General features: G+C 46.0%; 1 protein-coding gene across 1 annotated transcript in view; it reads left to right on the plus strand.

The window, feature by feature from the left end:
• The window catches only part of TUT7 (terminal uridylyl transferase 7), a 1376479-nt gene that overhangs the window by 922119 nt on the left and 429625 nt on the right, over positions 1-24735 (plus strand). The window contains exon 16 of the mRNA XM_085632922.1: positions 18975-19032. Within this exon, the coding sequence (XP_085489048.1) occupies positions 18975-19032 (58 nt within the window). The remainder of the gene's footprint in view (positions 1-18974; positions 19033-24735) is intronic.

The raw sequence follows: 24735 nt of genomic DNA on the forward strand, positions 1-24735 counted from the left end.
CGGTCCATAACATCGGACAGGTGGGTGCTGCAAATCGTCCGAAGGGGCTACTCCCTCCCCTTCGAGACGACCCCTCCAGCCATGCCACCGCAGCACCACCGTATCTCGGGGGATCATTTGGATCTTCTCCGCGAGGAAGTTTCGGCTCTCTTGGCCAAGGGGGCCGTCGAGCGCGTTCCGAGTCCAGAAGTAGGTCGTGGTTGTTATTCCCACTACTTTCTGGTTCCCAAGAAGGGCAAGGGGGGCCTACGCCCTATCTTGGACCTCCGGAACGTCAATGCCTTCCTCCGAAAGGAAAGGTTCAAGATGCTAACGTTGGCTCAGGTTTTAGCTGCCCTAGACCCTGGAGACTGGATGGTAGCGTTGGACTTGCAGGACGCTTATTTCCACATCCCCGTCCTGCCGGCCCACCGGCGTTACCTGCGGTTCACGGTGGGCCAAGAGCATTTTCAGTTTACTGTGCTCCCCTTCGGCCTCACCAGTGCCCCTCGGGTGTTCACGAAAGTGATGGCGGTGGTCGCAGCTCATCTGCGCAGATCAGGGGTTCCAGTCTTCCCCTATCTCGACGACTGGTTGTTGAAGGCGGGCTCGCCCCAGGCAGTCGTCTCCCACCTCCAGACTACGGCGGATCTCCTGCATTTGCTGGGGTTTTCCATCAACGTGCCGAAGTCACACCTGAGTCCCTCTCAGAAGCTCCTCTTCATCGGAGCGGTTCTCGATTCGGCGCGGTTCCGGGTCCATCCACCGGAACAGCGGGTCCGGGATATACGGGCCCTGATTCCCATCTTTCGGCCTCTATCCCGGGTTTCGGTCAGGCTAGTGTTGCGGCTTCTGGGGCTGATGGCTTCCTGCATCCTACTAGTGCATCACGCCAGGCGGCGCATGCAGGCTCTGCAGTGGGACCTGAAGTTTCAGTGGGCCCAGCATCACGGCAACCTGTCCGACCATGTCTTGATCTCGGAGGGCACTGCACAACAGTTGCAGTGGTGGCTCACGGACCGCGAGTGGGTCAAGGGCAAGAGCCTCTCCCTTCCCCAACCAGAGCATGTCGTAGTGACGGATGCGTCCCTCCTGGGATGGGGTGGCCATATGGGAGAGGCGGAGATCAGAGGCCTCTGGTCTCCGGCGGAGTCTCGTCTCCACATCAACCTGTTGGAGTTGAGAGCGATCCGGCTTGCACTGAAAGCCTTCCTTCCCTCTGTCAGGGGAAGTGTCGTGCAGGTGTTCACGGACAACACCACCGCCATGTGGTATTGCAACAAACAGGGCGGGGTGGGGTCGTGGACCCTTTGTCAGGAGGCTCTGCGCCTCTGGACATGGCTGGAACACCAGGGCGTCACCCTGGTGGTTCAACATCTGGCGGGCTCTCTGAACGCCAGAGCAGACGAACTCAGCCGCCGGTGCATGATGGATCACGAATGGCGTCTGAACTCCGAAGTGGCGCAAGGCCTCTTTCAGCAGTGGGGAGAGCCTTGGTTAGATCTATTCGCCACCGAAGAGAACGCGCAATGTCAGCAGTTCTGCGCGTTGGAATTTCCAAGGCGGCACTCGCTCGGCGACGCTTTTCGTCTCGAGTGGAGTTGCGGTCTGTTGTACGCCTTTCCGCCTATACCACTTCTGCCCAGAGTGCTGAAGAAGATCAGGCACGACCGGGCCCAAGTCATCCTGGTGGCTCCGGATTGGGCACGAAGATACTGGTATCCCGAGCTACTCAGTCTGTTGACCGATCCCCCGATACGTCTGCCCCTTCGGGAGGATCTTCTGTCGCAGCAGCAGGGGACGGTCCTCCACCCGAACCTGTCCAGCCTCCACCTCCATGCGTGGAGATTGAGCGGCGGCAGTTGATGCCATTTGACTTGCCTCCTGAAGTCTGTGATATCATTCTGGCAGCCAGGCGTCCCTCCACAAAGTCGGTATACGCCTGCCGGTGGAACAAATTTGTGGCATGGTGCACAGCAAAGGCTGTGGATCCCCTTTCCGCCCCTCTTTCTGAGGTTCTCCTCTTCCTTCTTTCTCTGGCCCGGCAGGGCTCTGCCCTGGGCACCCTGAAAGGTTATCTTGCGGCCATCTCCGCCTTCTTGCGGCTTCCTGATCAGCCTTCTCTTTTCAAGTCCCCTGTGGTTACACGCTTTCTCAAAGGCATTACACACACGTTCCCTCCTGTCCCTTTTGTGATGCCTCAGTGGGACTTGAATCTGGTTTTGACATTCCTGATGTGCGCTCCCTTCGAGCCTCTTCACAATTGCCCTCTTCGTCTTCTAACTCTAAAGACTGCTTTTCTGGTAGCCATCACCTCGGCTAGACGGGTGAGTGAGCTCCAGGCTTTATCTTCAAAGCCTCCTTTTCTGTCTGTTCATCCGGACAAGGTTGTCCTTCGGCCTCGTCCCTCCTTTCTTCCTAAAGTGGTGACTCCATTTCACCTTGGGCAGTCTGTCACCTTGCCCACCTTCTTTCCGCCTCCGCATCCTTCCAAAGAGGAAGAGAGGCTCCACCGTCTGGACCCAAAACGTGCGCTCTCCTTTTATCTGGACCGCACAAAACAGTTCCGGGTGGACGACCAGCTTTTTGTTGGGTACGTGGGCGCTAAGAAGGGGAAAGCTGTGCACAAACGAACCATCTCTCGGTGGGTCGTTTTGTGTATAAAAATCTGCTATTCCTTGGCTAAAAAGGACCCTCCTGTTGGGCTGCGCGCCCATTCTACTCGGGCCACGGCGGCTACTACTGCCTTGGGACGGGGAGTCCCTTTGCAGGACATCTGTCAGGCGGCGACGTGGGCTTCGCTACACACGTTTGCCAGGCATTATTGCATACAAGCCAAGTCCGGAGGGATGGCTTCTTTGGCCGTTCTGTCCTCCAGGACTTTCTGGTGTGATCTTGGTTCGCAGACCCACCACCGGGGATGGTATTGCTTGGGTATCTATTCTAAGGTGAGGAATCTAACTAACGTGTTTCTTTCAGATGAACAAGTTACTTACCTTCCGTAACGATGTATCTGTAAGAAACATCAGTTAGTTAGATTCCTCACCGACCCTCCCATCCTCCCCGTTCTGCGAACTGACATCTAGGGTTAAGGTTATCCTTTTCAGGCCCCTAGATTTTATTTTTGGCACCAGTGTCGGTCTTTGCATGGCTCTGCGTTCCTGGCGCGGAAGGCTATGTACAAGAACTGACGTCAGCGCGCGAGGGCGGCGTCTAAGTACTCCGACGACGTCATCCCGGCGCACGACGCCGACGACGGACGCGGAGCCGCAGACGACGCCTAGCGACGCGCAAGGGGTATTGCTGACGAAAAATCTTCCGGATCCAGTCTGACGCCTGGGGATATTCTAAGGTGAGGAATCTAACTAACTAATGTTTCTTACAGATACATCGTTACCGAAGGTAAGTAACTTGTTCTACAGAACTGACGTCTGCGCGCGTGGGAGTATCTAAGTAGCTCCAGCGACGTCATCTCGGCAACAACGACGCCAACGACACACGCGGAGCCGCACGACGACGCCTACCTACGCGCAGGGGTACTGCTGCCGAAAACTTTCCGGATCCAGTCGAACGCCTGGGGGTAATTCTAAGGTTGGATTCTATCACTACTAATGTTTCTTACAGATATATCGTTACCGAAGGTAAGTAACTTGTGCATCATGCCTTTACAATGAAATTCGTTGTCAAGGCATGCGTGGTAAAGACGCGGTTGTGGTAAAGACCGCGTTGTTAAGGCACGGGATTTAATCGCTTGCGTGGTTCCATCATACATTCCATGGGCATACACAGACTTCACTCCGGTCCTTTTTGATCACCTTGTCCTGTAGTGTCCCAGCACTGCTGTCCATTCTAAGCAACAGTCTTCACAGAGGAACATGTTCCGTATGAGCCTTCAATATACGTTAAGGGCAAATTTCATGCTCCAGAAACATGGTCTCATTTGTGGACTCTTCAGTTAATCATTTTGCTACAAAAGTGACTGGCCTGCCAGATGAGTCATGATCAGGAACTCCAAAATCAAAGATAACTAGTTTATTCAGGGCTACCCTTTTCTGACCATTTCTCCAATTCAAGCTTTATTAAATGGGGCGTCAGACCTTAAAAATGTCAAGGGGAAGACCACTGGTATGTTTTGAAAATTATACTCCAAATGAGTTGGCATTAGCTTTTTGATCAGTGCCACCTGCTCTGTTGTTGACAGGCGTTTTGTTATAAACATATACTGACCTGTGTAGCAACCCTATTGATCTGCGCAAGTTATCAGATCTAAGTCATAATAACACACTCAAATACCCAAGGTATTCTAAACCCACAATAGCGGTAGTTAATGGGACGACTGTGCACTCTCAACTACTGACACTTTCCTCTAAGGGAATAGGCAAGATCTATTTGTCCCACAATTCAGAGAAGAGGCCAGATTGTTTGCCAATTTCTATCACTAGAGAAAGGTCAGTGGTTGGGTCCCTATAAAACAACATGAAACTGGCATACGGTGTAAACACGTTATCATCCGGTTACATTCAGTCCCTTTATAAGTCCCACCCCTTGGAAGTAGTGTGCTTGCAGTGCCATGGCTAAGGTGCATAATTATCGAAGGTGCAAAACTGCCTGCTGCACCTCATGACCTTTCACTGTTAGGAAATCCTTCTCCAGTGCTGATGCACACTGCCTGGGTCAGTATCCAAAAGCGATATTCAGCCAAGCATTTCCATACCAAAATCCAAGGCCCTAACAGTTTCAAAGTTGTATCCACAGCCCATGGTATCAAAGGCGTTTTCAGTATCGAATAATGCAACCAATGAGACTGGCTAATATTCTTGGGTATTTGTCATATGGTCGAACAAGGGTCTGAGTTTAGGAGAAGTACTCCAACAGTGGATAGACCCATTCTTGACTGGGTGTATTAGAAACGTGAGAACTCGGAACACTTGATGAATTGAAATTATGCATAAAATGTTAGTCTAAATGAAGCATAATCGGTAGGTGTTAAGAAGTCTCCTACAAGGGGTTTGTCTACGGATCCCTGGGCACCACCGCTCTGCGCGACCCAGCTTTTCTTAACACCCTATTCTCAACAGCCTTGTGGTTCAGGCTTCGGCCTGTATGGTAAATCCAAACTCGTTTCCCACTGCTTCCCCTGACAGGAAATTGAAGGGGATAGAAACCTTCTGTAAAAAATGTTTCCCCTCGACAAGCTTGGAACTTCGCTCTGTAATTTCCATCTATCTCCTGTACCACTGCTCTTATGCCTTGTGGAGCTCAGTAGCCCGCTATTGCCCATGGTCTCAGAGGAAGCCCATGCCATCCTTACCCGGGCCATGCAGGACCATTGTAATCCAGCCCACATTTCATTGTGGGCTGGATACCACTGATTCTCTGGGCAGAGCTATTGGCACTATTGTGGTCCTTCACAGGCATGCATAGATGCAATCCACCGGGTTTTTGTGAGATGTCCATGATAGCCTTATGGACATGCCATTTTATGTTTCCTGTCTTATCGGGGATAAAGTAGATTCGATCCTAGAGCACTTCAAATGTAGCAGGGCCACAGCATGCTCCCTGGGCCTCTCTGCTCTTACCTGCCCACGCAATCAACAATTTCATCCCCCTTCAGGGGTTAATGTAGGGGCTTTCAGTATTGCCCACAGGTTCCACTGGCACACAAATCTCCCCAGCCCTTTCGTGGACATAGTGCCTATAAAATAGGGCAATAAGAACCCCCACAGCCCAGAATTCCTCCCTTCTAGCTGCCACACCCCAAAGCCTCTTCAGCATGCCCCTACTAGCACACAACCACCCTGTTGGAGGTAGGATCTGATATATTCTGCCAGGGTGGCAGGGAATAACCTCGGACAAGTGCTACAAATTGTTAGCGGGGTTACCCTTTACCATTTCTTGACAACCTCCAAACCCTGCTCCACTCCCACTGCCCAGCAATTCCCACCATCCTCAGAACAGAGGGCAATCTGTCTCTATTACAGTAGGAAGTGGAGGCATTTTTGTCTAAAAGAGCCTTATAGAACCAGAAGCCATCGTAGTTATTATTCCTGCTACTTCTTGGTGTCGAAAAGAAATGAGAACCACCATCCTACATTAGCTCTTCGCCCTTTCAATGCCTTTCTGCAACAAGACAAGTTCAAGATGCTCACCCTGGCTCAGGTCTGGTCTGTCCTGGAGGCTTGATGGTGGCGCTGGACCTGCAGGACGCTTATTTCCACATTCCCATCCTGCAGGGCCACTATGGTTCATGGTAGGCCATTTCAGTTTGCTGTGCTTCTTTTTGGCCTTCCCAGCGCCTCGCACAGGTTCCTGAAAGTGATGGCAGTGGATGGCCCACATCTTCAGGGGCCAGGGGTCCTGGTCTTCCTCCATCCCTCAAATTGGTTGTTTAAGGCAGGCTTGCTGCAGGCAGTTGTCACCCACCTGCAGACTACGGAATATACATCCCAACATCCTCGGGGTTCACTATCAATGTGCCGAAGTCACACCAGACTCATCTTCAAGTGCTCCCCTTCATCATAGCCGTTCTCAGTGGGCACAGAACCGCAGTGATCTTTTCCTTCTGTTCCAGATTTTGAAGGAAACTGAAAAAGATCTGCAGTGTTGGCTACAGGACCACAATTGGGCCGGAGTCAGACTTCTTGCCTTACCGCACCCTGAGATCACAGTGATAACCGATTGTTGGATCTAATACTCAACACGTAGCGTTTCCCTAAACCTTTTTGCTTTTTCTGCCTGGGTTTTGCTGATTCTCTTATGTGGCCTCCAGGCTCTGGACACTTTCCAATTGTAAATACGCTGGAAAGCGCGTGCCCTTCCTACCCGTGTTAGAAAGTGGTGCTAATTCGATATTCTGAAATATGGGCCTATCTGCCACACCAGACCCGTGGGAGTGCACTGACAACTATCGTGAATAAAATCATGAGTAGCTTGTCACTGTAGGCTGCTCTATGTGCGCACCCATGGTGCCCTTGACTCAGTGCTTAATTTGAGCCGGTGCTTTCCGGTGCTCAGCACCGGCACCTAATTGCCAATACCATACTTGGAGCAGTCCACCACATGGTGGCGCTGCTCATCTAATTTAGAGATGAGCAGAACAACGGTAGTTTAGGAATACAATATACATTGAAATTGCTAATATCTGCCTCCCCAGCCATTCCTTTAGCTTTAGGGACCTGGAATAATCTGAACTGTCGCATTTACATGCGAGAGAGATGGTTAATAGGTTTGGTTGCGATGACAAGAGTGATGGGTGGTGCAAGCTGCAGTGGCCTCCTGGTCAGAGCCCTGGCACTACTTAATATTTTACAAATCAAGCACTGCCTTGACTATGTGTGCCGCAGGCTTATGCGTGCGCACTGACACACCTATTAGTTAAACCCATGTCCAGTCTACTGTGCATACTCGGGCGGTCGCACTTACACCCCTGGTGCTGGGGACTGTCTCTCCAACCTTCCCACTGCAGTTCTTTGTGTGCACTAGCGCATGTGCGCCCTGGTAGTGAGGAATGCCTTTGTGTGTTTTCACTACCTATGAGCCCTGCTCTTCACTTTGGTTAACATGGAGAAGTGGTTGACGTTACCTTGGGCTGCAATAGTGGATTGCGGCAGAGCAGCCTCATGATGTTTCCTATCAATGGATTTGCAATGCCAAACCCGTTCCATTGGTAAACGGGGTTTTGGCATAACTTGCTTCCTAATTGCCACTTACAGAATCTAGACATTTCTATGCTACAGGAGTCTCGGACCGTGGAACTTGCTCCACTGGACACCAGGGGTCGTGGGAGCACATCTGTGCATTCCCCAAGCGACAGCCATAAACCAGGGGCATCCCATGGGAATGGCAGAGTTCTGCCATTTGAGGGCTGAATGGGATGGATTGGAGATGGAGGTTGTGACACTTCGCCTCTAGGGGCTGGATCATGGCCCCACTAAAAATTAAGAGCTGCATTCCGCAACCCCATGGCAGACAAACCTATAATTTAGGGGAGACATCAGTGGTTCAAAGGGAAACCCCCTAATCCACCCCTAACTTCAAAGACACTCGACAGTATAACTACCGGTGCCATCCTTCAGCAAAGGGTGAGATACTCTTGTGGAGATGTGGGACCGAAGATCCCGGACTGCATGGTGCACATTGCCAGAGGACTCTGTTGTGCACATGGAGGAGAACTGTCCGAATAGTGGCTGGCCTGGGCTGTGAACCTGCTGTAGTGTGGCACCCTGAAGTGTGCTCTCTAAGGGCTCGACCATGGGCCTACTGTTCTCCTGGAGATCTCAGGGATATCAAAGATCTCTCACGAGGGGCCTACTCCATCTACCTATGATATCTGGAGAGCGGTGCCATCTCATGTGTCCACATCTGGTTGCTCGGTGTGAGCGTGGAACTAAGACTTGTGTCTGGAGACCGACTTGTCTAGTGCGGTAGTGTGGAGCCCTAGAAGTCTTGGCCGCATCTAAAGCGTGAGGTTCCTGTACTGTGGAGACCCTGACACTCATAAGGGTCTAGTCGTGGTGAGCGAATTCACCGGTTGCAGGACCCTATAAGGCCCATTTTGTCGATCGTGCCGCATCTCTCTTGTGTGACACGCCAACTGCATGCTCATTGCATGCGGTGTCCGATTCACAGGGTGCGACCCTCAGAATTGGGAGTGTACCTTTTGTAGTGCCTCATTCTACCTCATGTCTCTGTGCTGTACTTGCGCGTGTGTGTGACCTGACTGGTCTGGTGCAAGATTGATCTGCATACAGCTGGGTCCAAACTTAGGATATATAGTGTGCAAAATAGCAATGGATTAGGATGCGAGTCAGAGTAGTTACCAGTGCCGATGATAAATTCATGAAATGGTAAGGTGGGACAACCCAATATACCCTTGCAGGCTTGGGCAATTCTAGAAATATCAGGTAAGGTGTGCCAACAAGGGATTTTGTTCAGGAAAACTGATTTCTCACCAATTATCTTTAAAGCAATTCTTTGATAGTTCACTATTGACAAAATCATGAACCAACAATCAAATGAATTAAGTGAATTTTGCAATAAATGCGTAGAGAATTAAAACAGAGGAAACACGGGAATATCTTATAATCAATTTATGAATATATTTTCAATTATAAATCAAATTTAGCAGGGTACAATCAAAAAATGACGTTAGATCAATGCATACACATGAAAAAGGTACAGTACAATTTAACCTATATTTCATGGGTAAAAACATCCATTCCTTATTCACTTGGGGAAGTGACAAATATCCTAATAGATAAGACAGTCACTTAGGTTACATCAATTATTGAGGAAATGGGCAGTACAGTCGATGTTTCGGTCTTCTATGATGTAAATCCCTCAGACCATCTTCAGGACAAAAGAAACTGCATATAGCAATGACCCTTTTGATAAACAAGCAAATCTTCGAAGACTTTTGCAAGAATGGATCAATTTCAAGGACACTCACTGGTGCTCCTTTCCTCACTCTGTTGTATTGGTTGACAGAGGAGTAATGTCAATTTCGTATGACGTATGAATTAATCTTGTTATTCAATGTTTGTGTCAGCCAATATTTCAGTCAGGCGGACGAACAAACGGGCAGCAGTCCACCAAGAGATACATTCAAGAATTCCATCCATCGCTTTTTTGTATACTTTAGTGCGCTGAGATTTTTAAGCACATACTTATTATGGAAAGAATACAATTTCCTGCCTGCAAAATGTAGTTATGAGAAAAAGCTGGCTGTAGGTGTGGCGTATGAGATGGACCCACTTGGTAGCACTGGGGATTACATTTGTTTTGGACTTTGAACAGGCATTCGTGATTTTGTATTTTGTTTTCAATCATTTTATTTTAAATAGAACAACGTTATGGTGACTGCAAGCATCGCTTCACACAGCATTGAGATACAGCACAGCAATAACCAATTTTCCCATGTCCCAGATACCCATAAACTCCCAACCTCCCTGACAACATATTACAGTCCAGCGATATGGTCCTGGCTGCTTTGGTTCAAATCAATAAGATTAACTTGTGCGATAGGAACACACAGCACCCCTCTATATTCATTCCACCTCCCCCAGATTTTGGTCCATTTATTGGGCAACCCCTTCTAGGCGCTCATGGCGTTTGAATGCGATTACACCCATTTGTTTGATTTATAATGCTGAGGAGGGTTCAGTTTTCTTCCATTCTACTGGGAGACTATTAAAGGTTAATCAGACAATTTGGGACAATGCAGAGATTGCCTTTCAGGTGCAGCTGATTGTTAGCACCCTAGTGCTAATGAGCAAACACAAACATCGAATTCAAAACGACATATTAAAAACGTTTCTTGTGAGGAAAATGAGAACCGTTGCTTGGGTTGTGAAGCCGAATATAATCAAGGAACATAGCGACTCACCAAAGAGTTTGAAGCTTGAAGGAAAGTGAACCTCCTGCAACCTCACTACTTACTGTGATCAGCTCTGCAGCACAAGCAGTGTTTATTGAAACGAGAGAAACTGTGGTACTGGTGTCTCGTTTATTTCTTTTCCTGGGTTTCACAGGCCACCTGTTTCTAGCTGAAGCCAGCTTTTGCCAAGTTTTCAGGGGCACACCTGCTCCCGCGCCCCTGCCTCATCCATTCTGCCTCGAAAAGGTGTAATACAGGTAAGGTAGCAGGTGCAGCGTAGCACTGTTTAAGCTGCCAGTTTTAATACGCAATGCCGAGGCCAGTGGCTAAGAAATGTTCTGTGTCACAGCCATGAAACGGTGTTTCTTCACTGACCCAGGGAACATTGTGGTACGTTTGGGATTTTGGCTAAGTAGGTCTTAAGGATGCTGAACAAGACATCTGCACCCAACAGCCCTTTATAAATCTATTCATTTCTTGCATATATGAAACTGTCCATGCGCATTTGGATTGAAACACATTTTCTTTTAAAGACAGTAATTTGTGGATCACACACATGCATTTTTTCAGCCTCTCCATCTTTGCGCCCAACGTGTTTAAGTGTACGGCATTAGATAGGAATGTGCGCAAGCGCTCAAACATGCGACTTAGAGGGAACATAGGTTACAACATATATTTTCCCCTTTCCATTTTTATATGTCCTAATGGGACTTAATTTGGTCCTCTCATTTCTCAGGTGCGTGCCATTTGAACCTCTTTACAGTTGTTCTCTCTGGCTCCTTACCTTCAAGACAGTATTTATTGTCACCATAACATTGGCGCAATGAGTGAATGGGTTACAGGCTCCTCTGTAAACCCACCTTACACCACGTTTTACCCAGACAAGCTGGGCTTGTAGACTCAAGCTTCCTTCCTTCTTAAGGTAGTGACTCATTTTCACACACCCTTCTGGCATTCTTTGCTCTGCCTCACCTCTCTGAGGAAGAGGAGAGACTTCACTGGCTGGATCTGAAAAGAGCTCTCAGCTTGTACACTGATCGCACCAAAGAACACTGGGTGCACAATCCAATCTTTATCGTATTATCTGGAGCAAAGAAAGACAAGGATGTGCAGCAAAGCACCATCTCCCACTGGATTGTACTCTCCATTAAGATCTGCTACACCCTTGCCCAAAAGAAGCAGCCTGATTAGTTTTGGGATAATTCTACCAAACCAAAGTCTGCTGCTACTGCACTGGTGCACAAGGTGCTTGTTCTGGACTTTTGTCAGGCTGCTCCATGGGTGTCACTCTATACGTTTACAAGGCGCTATTGTCTAGACAGCCAAGTCCACTAGAAAAAGCTTTTTGGCCTACTTGATCCTTCAGGGGTTTTTGGTTTGAGCAATTTTCCAGACCAAGATACTGTTATGGCATCTATTCAAAATGAGAGAAATATGGGAGAGAAACTGTGGGCGTTAGGGGAACATGGCGGCCAGCTAGGAAGCCGGTTGCGAGTCACGTTCCACTAACCTTTCTACTATGGACTCCCGCTTAAGCTGATTGGCTGTTGTTTCCGTCTTCTTTCAGCCAGTTTGTTTCTCCCGCTCCGGCTTCGAGCAGGGGCTCCCCGGCGCATTTCACCCCGTTGGCGGTCTGGATCGGGTGAGGCGTTTCTTTTACAGCCGCTGACTGCTCCCGTACTGTTAGCGCGGCCGCTAAGCGGCGGGGTGGAGAGGAGCACGTTGTGTATGCTTCCCCTCCCGCAAGTCCAGGCTTTGCAAGGCGAGGGGCAGGGAGCTGCGTGCTGGCGTGCTGGCAGAGAAGCCGGCGGGGGGCTGTGAGGCATGAAGTGGAGCTGCTTGTGGTGAAGGGGCGAGCGAGCTCAACCTTGGGTCGTATTTAGGGTTTCAGACGCTTAGGAGCCTGGACTGTTCTGGCGGCCTCTGTCTCTGTCTCCCAGTTTGTGGATGTGTGGTGGTTCCTCTTTTGCGCTCCTTAGGACTGCTGGAGCACTTTGTGAGTCCAGTCGAGCCCTAACTCGCTCTTTGGAGCCGACACCTTGTCACTGGGTCGGTTCAGGCTGAGCCAGTACACGCTGTGAACGCTCCTTCCCGGTGAGAGCACAGGGTGCTGGCAGCTCTTCAGCAGAGTATTTTGCCTTTGGGGGTTCGAGAGGGTTGTTCAGTTAAAATCTGTCCTGCTAAGATCTGGAATCCGCTTAAGGGGGATAATATAAGGCATGACACAGTCTCTAGGTCTATGGAGATAGAACTGCAACATTGCGAGGAAAAAAAGCAGACTGCTCAGAGTGATCGCCTAACACAATATAAAACGGCATCTTCTCTTTCTTCCAGTCTCAGCCCTGGCAGTGGAATAACACTAGGAAAAATATATAAATTAAGATCTAGTACCTTCCTTGGGCGAGAACCTACCCCCCCCGCGGGATAGTTGGCTCACTTAACTTTCCGGGGTCCCATTGGTAAAGAACAAACATAGGAAGCTGCCAGCTAAGACAGGAAAAGCTACCCCTGTAAAGGGGAGAAAGAAAAAAAAAACAGTACCTGCAAGAGTGACCCCCTCGCTTAGAACTTTTTTCAAACTTAATCTGCAGGGCACCATGGAATCAATAAAGCATGGAGTTCTGGTCGCTGAGGACCCTTTGACATAAAATTCTGCCATCCCTACGTCAAATAGATTTTTAGCCTTAAGTGATTTAGCTTCGGGGCCAGAGGGAGGACAACAGAAGGAAGTTGACCTGGCAGGAAAGACGTCTCTAGAGACATACCCTGTTGGCGCTCCAGGCCCGGACCCAATACAAGGGATGTTGAGCTGACCCAGTTGAGCCAGTTGTCTTTGGAGATTAAAGAATGCTTTCCAACCTCAGAATTCAATCAAAAGAAGATTCAAGACACATGCACTAGTCTAGTGGAAAATCTGTCAGTGCTAGCGAATTGTATGGAGGAATTGGAGAGCAAAGTGGGGGAGCTGAGGTTAGACGTGAAGGACAACACGCAGGAAGTGGCTAGGTTGAAGGAAAGGGAAAGGGACCTATCGGAAAGGCTATAGAGACTTGAAAACAACTCTAGTAGGAACAACATCAGGATCCTCGACCTGAAAGAAGGATTGGAAGGAGACAATATTAAAACCTTTGTTATAGAGATACTGACAAAAGCTTTCCCACATGTTGCCTCTGCATCGGTATGGGAAACGGAGATCTAACAGGTACATAGAGACCCATTTAAACTGAACCCCGACGGAAGAGGCCCAGGAAAATACTGGTATACATTCAATCACTTTTTCTCAAGGAATAATTACTGGGGGCAGCTCTTAAAAATCAGAGCATTCAGGTACGAGAGGCAACCTTTAGACTAATATCAGATATCTCTCGTGTAACGAGGACAGAAGGTGGGAGTTGGGAAATCGAATGGGTAGTCTGAAAGAACTAGGAACTCAGGTGCAGTTAAGATTTCTTGCTTTCTTGAAAGTGTTGTGGGCCAATAAGATGTACAATTTTTGTTCCCCTGAAGAAGTGAACAGTTTTTTGGCACACAATAAACCCTCAGCTAAATGAGGCTTGTATTTAAGGCCTTGGAGGGAGTTCAGTCCTCCTGTGTTTTTTTCCCTCTTTTTGTTTAGGGGTTAGTGGGTAGTGGCTCGAAGTGGCAATTGTTAATTGCCATAGGTAGTAAGAGAGAGTTCCCATGGGTGGGGAGGGAGGGGAGGAGGGTATGGTACGTGTGTGGGTGGGGAGCATTTGGAGAAAACAAAACAAAATCCATAATAGGGATTTAACAACTGTCTGTAGAAGTAGCCAGGGGTGGAAACAAGGCTATGACGGAGGGTAGAACTGATCCTGGGGGAGGTGGTAGTCCTGAAATTCTGTGTTGGAATGTGAATGGCCTGAGAGTTAAAAGAAGACAGCGCCTGGTCTTGCAATATCTTAAGGATAGCTCAGCTAGGATTCTTATGCTCCAAGAGACCCACCTGTTGAGTTCACAAACAAAGAAGAGTCGATAAGATTGTAGCTTCAGATCAACAATGCTGTTCGAAGGGGGTGGTGATAATCTTTAAAATAAATTCATCTATTGAGCTAATCAAGACGAAGGTTGACGAGAGAGGACGTTGGGTAATAGAAGAGATGAGGACTCAGGATGCCTCCTACACTCTGGCTAATTATTATGGTCCTAATGAAGATGATACCAACCCTCTAAATAATCTTTGTCTTTCTCTGGCAGATTTTGAAGCCCCTTTGATACTTGGAGGAGTCTTCAATGTCCTTTTAAATAATAAACTAGACAGATCCTCCCCTAGAACTCAGATTGTGTCACCACGGGTAAAAGCCCATCTTTCTACAATGTTTTAAAATCTCAACCTGTGTGATGTTTGGCGGAAGAAAAAGGGAGAAGCCACGGAATACTCTTTTTTTTTTTTATAGCAAAAAAAACGGCCATTACTCGAGGATTGACTACATCTGTATAGAACTTGCAGAACTAGGAAAAGTAAGGGGAATACAATATTTACCTATGCACCTCTCTGATCATGGGGCAATAGCCCTGAACATAGCACTTCCCCCAGGGCTTACTGTGAGGAGATGGACGCTGAATAGGGAACTTCTTATACAACCATCTATCCCAGATATGAAAAGGAGGAAAACAGCTATCTTTTTCCAGCATAATCTGTATTCGGACCCCCCTGTATATAGTATGGGATGCTTTTAAGGCTTGGTTGAGAGTGATCTTAAAGGGTGCTGCTGCGGGATGGACTAGATCTGAAAAAAGGGAGATGGCGGATCTGGAGGAGCAGATAGTAGTGGCTGAGGAAGACTTAAAGGCTGGGAGGGCCTCTGGCATTGAGAAAGATAGCTTACTAGGAAAAGTTGAAGATCTTCTACTGAAGTTAAGGCTTAAAACTGAAGAGATCATGCTTCATGAGTGGGAAGTAAGCAAAATGAGGGACTTCGACCAGGGAGAGAATTGTGGCAAACTCCTTGCTATGAAGAGTAGAGTAGATAGATCATGCAACTACATCAGTGAGATCAAAATGGGTGGCCAAGTTATGGAAGACAAAGGGGAAATCGAACAGGTCTTTATTGAATTCTTTCAGGATTTATACCGGGAGGATTTATCGGTTGAGAACGAAATTATAGACCATTGGCTTGCCGGGAACCACCTCCCTACGTTGAATTTGGATAGCCAAAGAGCACTTTCCCAAGACATAACAGGTAATTAAATACTTGCTGTCCTTAGTAAAACCAAGAAAGGGAAAGCTGCAGGACCGGTCACGATTCCAATCGAGATTTATACTCTATTAACGGATTAAATATTTCCGATCTGGGTGAAACTATTTAATGAAATTCTAAGGGGGACCTCTCCTTTACCTGACTCGTGGAGTGACATGTCATTTCACTGATCCTGAAGCCCGGGAAGGACCTGGCCCTGTGCCAATCTTACCGGCCAATATCCTTATTGAATTGTGATTATAAGACCTTTGCAGGGATACTGAATGCAAAGATTGTGGGACCTATAATTCATGAAAATCAAAAGAGATTCCTTCCGGGTAGGCAGATGTTGGATTTGGTTTATACCTTAATTGGCTCGATCCATTTCGCAACAGCACAGGGTGTCCCTCTCTCAATTATTACCATCGATGCACAAAAAGCCTTTGTTTGAGTCAACTGGCACTTCCTGAACAGGGTAAAGGCTTTTGGTTTTGGAGATATTTTTAGGGAGGTCCTTAAGAACATTTATAAAGCTCCCCGGGCCCAGATTCTGGTCAATGGTAGTCTCTCTGTGGCGGTCACAAAAGAGGGTGGTACTAGGAAGGGGTGCCCGTTGTCTCCTGTCCTGTTTGACTTTTAAATTAAGCTTTTGGCTCAGAGTTTAAGGCAGAACAAACTGATCACCCCTTTTATTGCAAACTGGTTCACGAGGAAGCTGGCCCTGTATGCAGACAACGTGATTTTGTTGTCATTTAACGTTAATACTACCTTATCCAAACTGCTTATTGAAGTTCAGGCTTTTATTAATCTGTCGGGCAACGAGGTTAATGACGACAAGACAGATATCATGGCCTGGAACATTGCAGCTCAAGGAGTGAGGCTCTCCAAGGAGTTAAGATACCTTGGAGTAATAATAACTCAGGATCTTGGAGACATCCCCAAAATAAATTTAGAGAGAGTCTCCAAGGAGGTGGATGTACTATTGAAAAGGTGGCAGAATATCCCTGTATCCAATTTCGGGCGAGTCAACCTGATCAAAATGTGTGTTTTACCTAAGAGTGCCCACCTCTTTAATAACATCCCTTTGGAATTTGATAAGGGCCGATTACTTAAAATACAGGGTAAGATTTCTTCTTTTATCTGGGCAGGCAAAGGGATCAGGTTATCCTGGAAGAAACTAAGGCGAAACCTCTCACACTGTGGAATGGGCCTACCAGATCTTCAGCTGTACTGCTGGGCATATCAATTAAAAAACTGTAGGATGCTACTTCTTAGACCAGATAGTTCGCTTATAGGCAATATGTTTAAAGCTATGCTGCTAGAGTTGGCTAAGGAAGGCTTTATGTATAAGTTTGATGCTCCTAAATTCTTTAAAAAGGTCCGGCTCAAGATTTTATACGCTAAGTTGTGGTCGGATTGCCGGGTCTGTTTGGGATTGTCCTTTTACAGCGAATGGGCACCAGTGTGGGACTTCCCAGGAACACCAGAGTGCCTTTTGGATGCTCTAGTTCAGCCGTTGAAAGACGCAGATGTAGTGCACTGGAAGGATATTGTGGAGGGCAGCAAATGTTTTCCCTGGGATATTTGGAGAAATCTTATCAGTGGTGCACTCCTTAGGTTGAAGTACTACCAAATTTCGTCATGGTGTAAGAGTCAACAGTGGACCCCCCTGGAGGACAACTCAATGGAAGACGAGTTACAAGATGTGAACACAACAAAGAAGGAAGTGGTACAGTGGTATAATAGTCTCCTTTCAGCAGCTGACAGGAAGCTGGAACATCCATATCTGGTCTGGGAGAAGTGCTTGCCGAGTGAAGAGCTGAAAAATCTATCTTTAGACACACTCTACCCATTGGTTAAATCTGCTGCACTAAGGATAAACCATTTTTTCACTCTCCACAGGCTATACTGGTCCCCTCTTAAGTTCTCCAAAATTAAGGGCAATGGAGAAGCAAAATGTATGAGATGTGGCGGCCAGAAGGCAGATGATATCCATGTGTTTACTTCCTGTCCTCTGATCCAGGAGTACTGGGGCAATGTGGGTAAGACTTTGTCGGACACCTTGGGCATGGAGGTGGATGAAAGCCCTTCTGTTATTATATTTGGCACTATATTGATGCCCGATGGGGTGTTAGGCCTTTCGGGGATACAGAATAAATTGGTGTTTTATTTGATCTTTCTGGCAAGCAGGGAGATTTGTAAGCTATTGCGCCAGGCGGCTCCCCCTCTTGGAGAGCCTGGTGGAACTCTGTGAGATATCTTAGGGACCTAGACCAGAAGGTTAATATCTATAGAGAAAGAACTGAATTGGAGTTATTTTGAAATCTGTTAGACCCTTTAGATTCTGATTAGTTCGCCACAAAGTGTCCAATGATTATACCTCTTGGTTCGCTCATGGTGTGTTGTGCGGGTGGTTCTCGCAAGAACATCAGCTGAGACTGGACCCCCAGTAACAAGCAGCAGGGGTGAATCAGATTAAGAGGTTATTTAAGCTACGGAGGTCATATGAGGACAAACAAAAAAAGAAAAACTTGAGAAATATGCAATTAGAAGTTTATCAGAAGAACAAGTTACTTACCTTCAGTAACTATCTTTCTGGTAGAGACTCGATCTGACGGCATATTACTCACCGACCCTCCCGCCTCCCTATTCTGTGAACTGGGCTCTTCCAGTAAATAAGATTCCAATTTGAAGATCTGCACACTGGTTACAATTGGTCTACGCAGAGCCATCTGCGCCACCTGCCAACACCCAGGAGTACTGCTAAATATCTTTCAGATCCAGTCTGATGCCTGGGAAATATTTAAAAGGGCAGGAATCTAAAGTTAGAGTCTCTCTACCAGAAAGAGTGTTACCGAAGGTAAGTAAATTGTTTGGCCTGGCTGTGCCTAGAGAGATGCAAGGATTCAAAAACATAATCGACATGTTGTTCTCTAGTGGGAGACCGGATCACATCTGGAAAAAAACAAGTTTGTGTTAGGATGGGGATCTACTAAAACGTATCAACAAAACTATAAGCCTTCCATGCATTCTGTAATAGGAAAGACTTAAAATCATTAGAGAAATCACATGACATGGTATGGCCTGGCGAAGACAAGGGCCTAAGGACCTTAGGGTAGACCTTAAGCTTTACTTGGCTGAGAGGTGTAACTAGTAATGTACTATATTTTAAATAGGTGTACTGTGGGTTAAGCTGTTGCACCGTATTAAGCTGTGCTGTTTTGCTACCTTTACTTATTCTAAAATTAAACGTGTAATTTTTAATGTATGTATATCACCTCAATGAATAGTCCTTTTTAAATAGCTTGTCCATTTCCCTTTCTGGTTCGAAATTCCTTGAAATGTTTGGTGTACACACATCTGAAAAATCCTTGTGTTTGATCTTAATACTAACTTAAATCAAATGTGTGGTTTTTTTGCAGGAACTTGATTGTGTTAAAATTATTGAGGATTTAGCTAGAGTCTTAAGAAAACATTCAGGTACAGTGCGTTTAGAAAATTGTTTACATAATTTCATTTGTATATTTAAATAATTCATTATTCTATATAACTAAAATATATGTGTGCATGTAGGCCATGGCATTTATTACTGATAGTTGTTTTTAAGCATAATACAATGATTTGCATAACTTTGCAACAAAAATATTTTGTCATACAAATTTTATTCTCTGAGTTAACAGTATGCAGTATGTTTGTTTGATGATCTTTTTGATTAATTTAGACTATCAGCAGAATTGCTGCACCAAACCTAAAATAATTGCAAGCTTTATTTGAAATTGTATAGTGCCTTTATTTGCAAACCTACATGTGTAATTATTTTACCTATTGGAATAATAGAAATGTATTTAATATTCGATAAATGCAGTTTCTTTAGAGTTGTTGCTTACTTAAAGAATAACATTATGCTGTACAGTATAGAAGTTTTCAAAGATCCGCTTGCTCCTTGGTATTATTCTAAACCAACAGCCAGGAATTGACTTGTGTATTTTAGCAACAGTAAACAACTAATTAGTGGAGTGCTGCCTAAGGCCCATCCCATTGTGCCACTGAAAATTATTTTTCTACTTCATTGTATGATAGTGACCATGATCCCTTGATAGTAGACCTGAATTTTCAATTGTTGAATGGAGGGACAGATAAAGAAATTCTTCCAGTCGGGAATACAAGAGTCATACAAGGGGGGAAGCGGATACGCTGGCTTACTGTAAAACAGTCTGATTCAGTTATTGCCAGTATGTACCAAAATATTCTTCCTCTCCTTGAAAGGGTGTTTACGGTGGAAGTTAATAACTCTGTGGCCGGCGGAACCATGGACTTGGCCAAAATTCATAAGGACCGTGTTGAAATACTGTCTGGCGTTTTCTATAAAATAGGTTCAGCAAACCCAAAGAAGCAGGGGAAAACAAATCCCTGGTTTACAAAGGGCTGTAGGGTAGCTAAATGTGAACTACTACAGGCCATTAAGGCAGGCAATCGGCCACATATTCTGGAAGCAAGGCGGGCCTATAGGAAGATAATCCTCAGTGCCAAAACTGAGTGGGAAGAGGGAAGATGGGTTGCTATCAGAACAGCCCTTATGGCAAAAGATTCAAGGTCCTTTTGGAACCTTGTTCACACGGGGAAATCGGAGGGTAAAACCACGATCGACCCCAATGTTTCTGAATATGCATGGGCATCGCATTTTAAAAAACTTTACTCCATTAATACAAGTAGGAGAGACGATCCCCCCCGCTATCATAATGACCCTGGACCCATCCTGGGATGCCCCTCCTTGGACGATAAAGGAAGTGGATTTGGCACTGGATAATCTACAATTAAATAAGGCCCCTGGGTTAGACAGGATCCCTGGGGACTTCTATAGAGATGAACGGCCAGTTTGGGCACCTTATTTCCTAATCTTTTTTTAATGCTATTCTGCAAGGCTTACCGGTTTCATCCACCTGGACGGGTGCGGAAATAATCCCTATTTTTAAAAAGGGATCCCCCCTTGATCCAGGTAATTACCGGCCTATAGGCCTTATTGACGTGAGCCAGAAAATCTACTCGAGACTTCTCCTGCAACGGTTGCAGAACTGGATCGAGGAGAATAACATCTTAACCCCACTTCAAGCGGGATTTAGGTCCAAAATATCAACTATGTACCAATTATTTAGGCTCCAGATCCTTTACTGGAAACACGTTACATTGGAGGGGGGTAGCCTATACTTGACCTTCGTGGATTTGAAATCTGCATTTGATATGGTGGACCGTAATCAGCTTTGGAATCTATTGTTATCCATGGGGGTTCCACCATATCTATGCTACCAACTGAAGATTCTCAACGAAGGGACATATGCCAGAGTTCGCTATGGAAAACATGGTCATCTGACCGGCCCCTTTCCAGTAGAGAAGGGTGTGCGTCAGGGCTGTGTCCTTGCTCCAACTTTGTTTTCGCTCTTTCTCAACGGGCTCATTGATGAACTTCTGGCAACTACAGATATTGATGCCCCTAAATTGGCTTCTCGAAGATATCCTGCACTTATGTTTGCAGACGACACCCTGCTGTTGTCAAAATCGCCGATGGGCATGCAGCGGGTGTTGAACCAGTTTACCAACTTCTGCAATAAAAGGAATCTGGTGGTCAACATAGACAAAACAAAATATATGGCCTTTAATGTAAAATCTTCCAATTATCCACATCCCATGATGGAAGGTATCCCCTTGGATCGAGTTTCTACTTTTGAGTATCTAGGTTTGACCTTGAATGATAAAATGGGATGGGCTCCTCAAAAGCTTAAGGCAAAGTTAAAACTTACCCAGGCTATAGGGGGCATCCTTAAAGTCCATAAAAAATGCAGTTCAAAAATTATAAGTGCCCCTCTCGAAATTTATATTGTGCAATCCAGGTCCTCGACACTTTATGGGGAAGAATTATGGGGCCATACTTCTACAAAAGATATGGTCAGTACTGAAAATAATTTCATCAGGAAAATCCTAACCCTTCCAAATAATATACCGCTTATGCCATTGAGGTTGGATTTAAATATTCACCCCATTTCAGAGGTTGCTGCATCAAGGCCATTGATGTATTGGAGGAGGATCTGGAGTACTACCGAGTTGGCATGTTATAGAGATGAACTGAAAGTAATCTTGGGTACACTAGGAGCCGACAAGATCCCCTGGCTCCAGTACGTTATGCAGACATTCAATCAGATTGGTCTGGCACACCTCTGGGATAACCCAGAGGATTCAACTCCAGGCATTACCAAGAAATCTCTTGCCACAATACTCAAAGATTATTATTTAATTAAAGCTTACAGCTTGACAAAACCATCAAGCCTGACTGATGCTTTTTTTGACTTTAAGCCATATTTCGCTTTTGTATCTGAACTTGATGTTATTCAGCCAACCTTAGCAAAGAAGTTATATGTACAGTTCAGATACGGAACCCTTCCCCTATATTCATTCACCGATCGATGGGCGGGCGGACTACATCGTGTATGCCCCGGTTGTTCGATTGAACAGGAAACCATGATTCATGTTGTGCTCTTTTGTCCGGCTTATGCCGGTATTCGGAAAAAATGGATCATCCAGTTATGTTTAAATCTGGGCATTAGGAGCTATCTTGATATTTTCAGGATCTTGAGAAGTGATACCAACTCACTTATTGTGGTTTCAGTTACCAAGTTCTTGTTTTCAATGTGGTTAATTCACAGGAAACTAACTAGCGAAATCACTTATTGATATCTTGGTATCAAGCATGGTTAGAATATTGTAAAACCACATTGTTATTTTGATTATTATCTATTGGTACTTTTGTACTCCCAAATTGATTGGAATATGTATTTTATTATGGAAATCGTGTTTTTAAGACTGTACTTTTATGATTTTAAACAATCGCTATAAAGTTTTCTTGATGATGATGATGATGATAGTTCTGCTTTGATGTCTCTACCAGCATTTTAGTGAAGCACCATGCTTTAACCCCTCCCCTGCTCATGACGGAGCCATTCCGTCATGAGCCACGGTTGCCGTGTGCTCATGACGGAGTGGTTCCGTCATGCCGCGACCGTTGGCGGCCGCTCCGCCCACGCGGCGCTGTTTCCCCACTTGTGCGGGGGGACAATGCAACTGGGCGGAGTCATGACGGAACCACTCCGTCATGAGCACAGCTCAACCGTGGCTCATGACGGAGTGGCTCCGTCATGAGCACAGCGCCACCGCGCTGCCCCCCAACCCCCCCCCAGCGCTGCGGCGGAATTCCCGCCGCAGCGAAGGGGTTAAAGTGAAATAAGATAAAGCCCTCTACAACATCTTTTAATTTTGTCACTGTAGTGAAGATTATAAAGCTGATTGGTCTGTTATATTTCCTTACTTTAAACCCAATAACTTGTTTGCCTTCCATTCGAGCCCCTCAAATTTTAACTCTAAAGAAAACAAACTGTCACCTTTTTCATCATGAGTGCGTGTGAAGAACATGGGAAGCTTGAGGATTTGCCTGAAGAATCTTAACATTGATTTATATAAAAGCAAAGACGTTCGTAGAAATTACACAATGGACATGAGTGATGATGAAGTATAATGGGTTTATTGACTCTCAAGCTCAAATTAGAGAGTTAATCACAAGTACAAAAGAATGGGCAGATTCAAGGAAATTCATGGAGGAAGAAGGAGTCAAGCCACAAAAGAAACGACAGAAGCAGAAGAAGCGAGTGCTCATATAATTGGAACTGAAGCAGGAATGGTTATTACTGAGGTCCCTTTGCGAGAAGTGCATGGAAAGGAATATGTACATGTCCCTCGGAACAGGTCTGATCTCTTTGCACTTCCGACAAACTTTCCAAAACTTGGGGAGCGAACCAGATATGTCTTATACAGAAGTGGAGAAATTAATAACAATTTTGAAGGTGCTTTGGGTTGATTTGAATATGTTGATTCAAATTATTGTCCCAAATGATTTGTGGGCCTCCAAGAGTTACTTCTCAACATGGTCCAGCTGTTTTTGTCATGGAATAGTATTAAGAAATGATAACTCATTTAAAGCAAAGGTGCCAAAGAAAGCGGTAAATTGGTCAAAAATCGAGAGAGCTACTCAGGAGCCAAATCAGTCAGTACATGCATATTATGAAAGGCTAATGCAGATCTATCAAAAGTATAGCGGAGTCAAATATCCCACATGGCGTTAGCAGGTTTGTGTCGGTCTTTGTGTTCTGTTTGACCCGGAGCTTAATTGTAATATACAACAGATTGTAATGTTTTGGCAGACCGAGGGTATTCATGAACTACTTGAATAAACAAAATACTGCAGTGATTGTTTTGATGTGAAGCAGGGGAAACTGAAGAAAACATTGATATTTCTGCAGACAAAACATTTTCAAAAGAGCACCAAAAATCAGGCAGTGAATTTGGGTTCTAATTTTGATTTTGTGGGTCGTGCAAATTTAAGTGGGCAAGAAGTAGTGCTACAGGGAAATAGTATGCAGTATGCACAAGCTAGAAATGTCCTTTCTGTGGCTCGAGGGAGAGGATTTGTGAGTAATTCAAATGGAACAAATGCAAACATTAATATGTTGAAGAAACGTAACTCATTCTTGTGGACCTCTTGGACCCTGGAAGCAAGAATGTAGAAACAATTCAGATCGAATTCAGAAGGATTTTGTTCCTCAAGTACAGCAGAATGCAAATCAAGTAACAATGCAATCAACTGCCGAAGCCCAATTGGCCCCTGTGCAGAACATACCAATTCTGATAGAGACCTCTAACTGCAGATTCCTTACCTTTGAATTTTTCCTGGCGTCAGACTGGATCTGACATTTTTTGCGTGAGCAGTACCCCTACTCGCCCTTGGGTGGCTTCATTTGGCTCCATGTGGCATCGTCGGTGTCCTTGGCACCAGATGTGACGTCACCGTCACCTATATAGGTGCCACCCTATAAAGAGGTCAGTTCTTTTCTTTCCGCACCAGTTAGCACTGATCCAGAGAAAAGCTAACCTCTGTCTCTTTTTTCGACGTTTTGCTGAGAATTTTTTCTGTGTGTCGAGCGATGACCTCTAGAAGGGTAGGTTTTAAACCGTGTGGTGCCTGTCACCGCGCCATGTCGGTCACCGACCCACACCCTGTGTGCTTATGGAGTCTCGAGGGCGACCACGACTCGACATTGTGCTCAGACTGCTGGGCCATGGCGCCGACGGCCTTGAGGGAGT

The sequence above is a fragment of the Triturus cristatus genome, chromosome 2_1, assembly GCF_964204655.1.
Source record: "Triturus cristatus chromosome 2_1, aTriCri1.1, whole genome shotgun sequence".
NCBI classification, from domain to species: domain Eukaryota; kingdom Metazoa; phylum Chordata; class Amphibia; order Caudata; family Salamandridae; genus Triturus; species Triturus cristatus.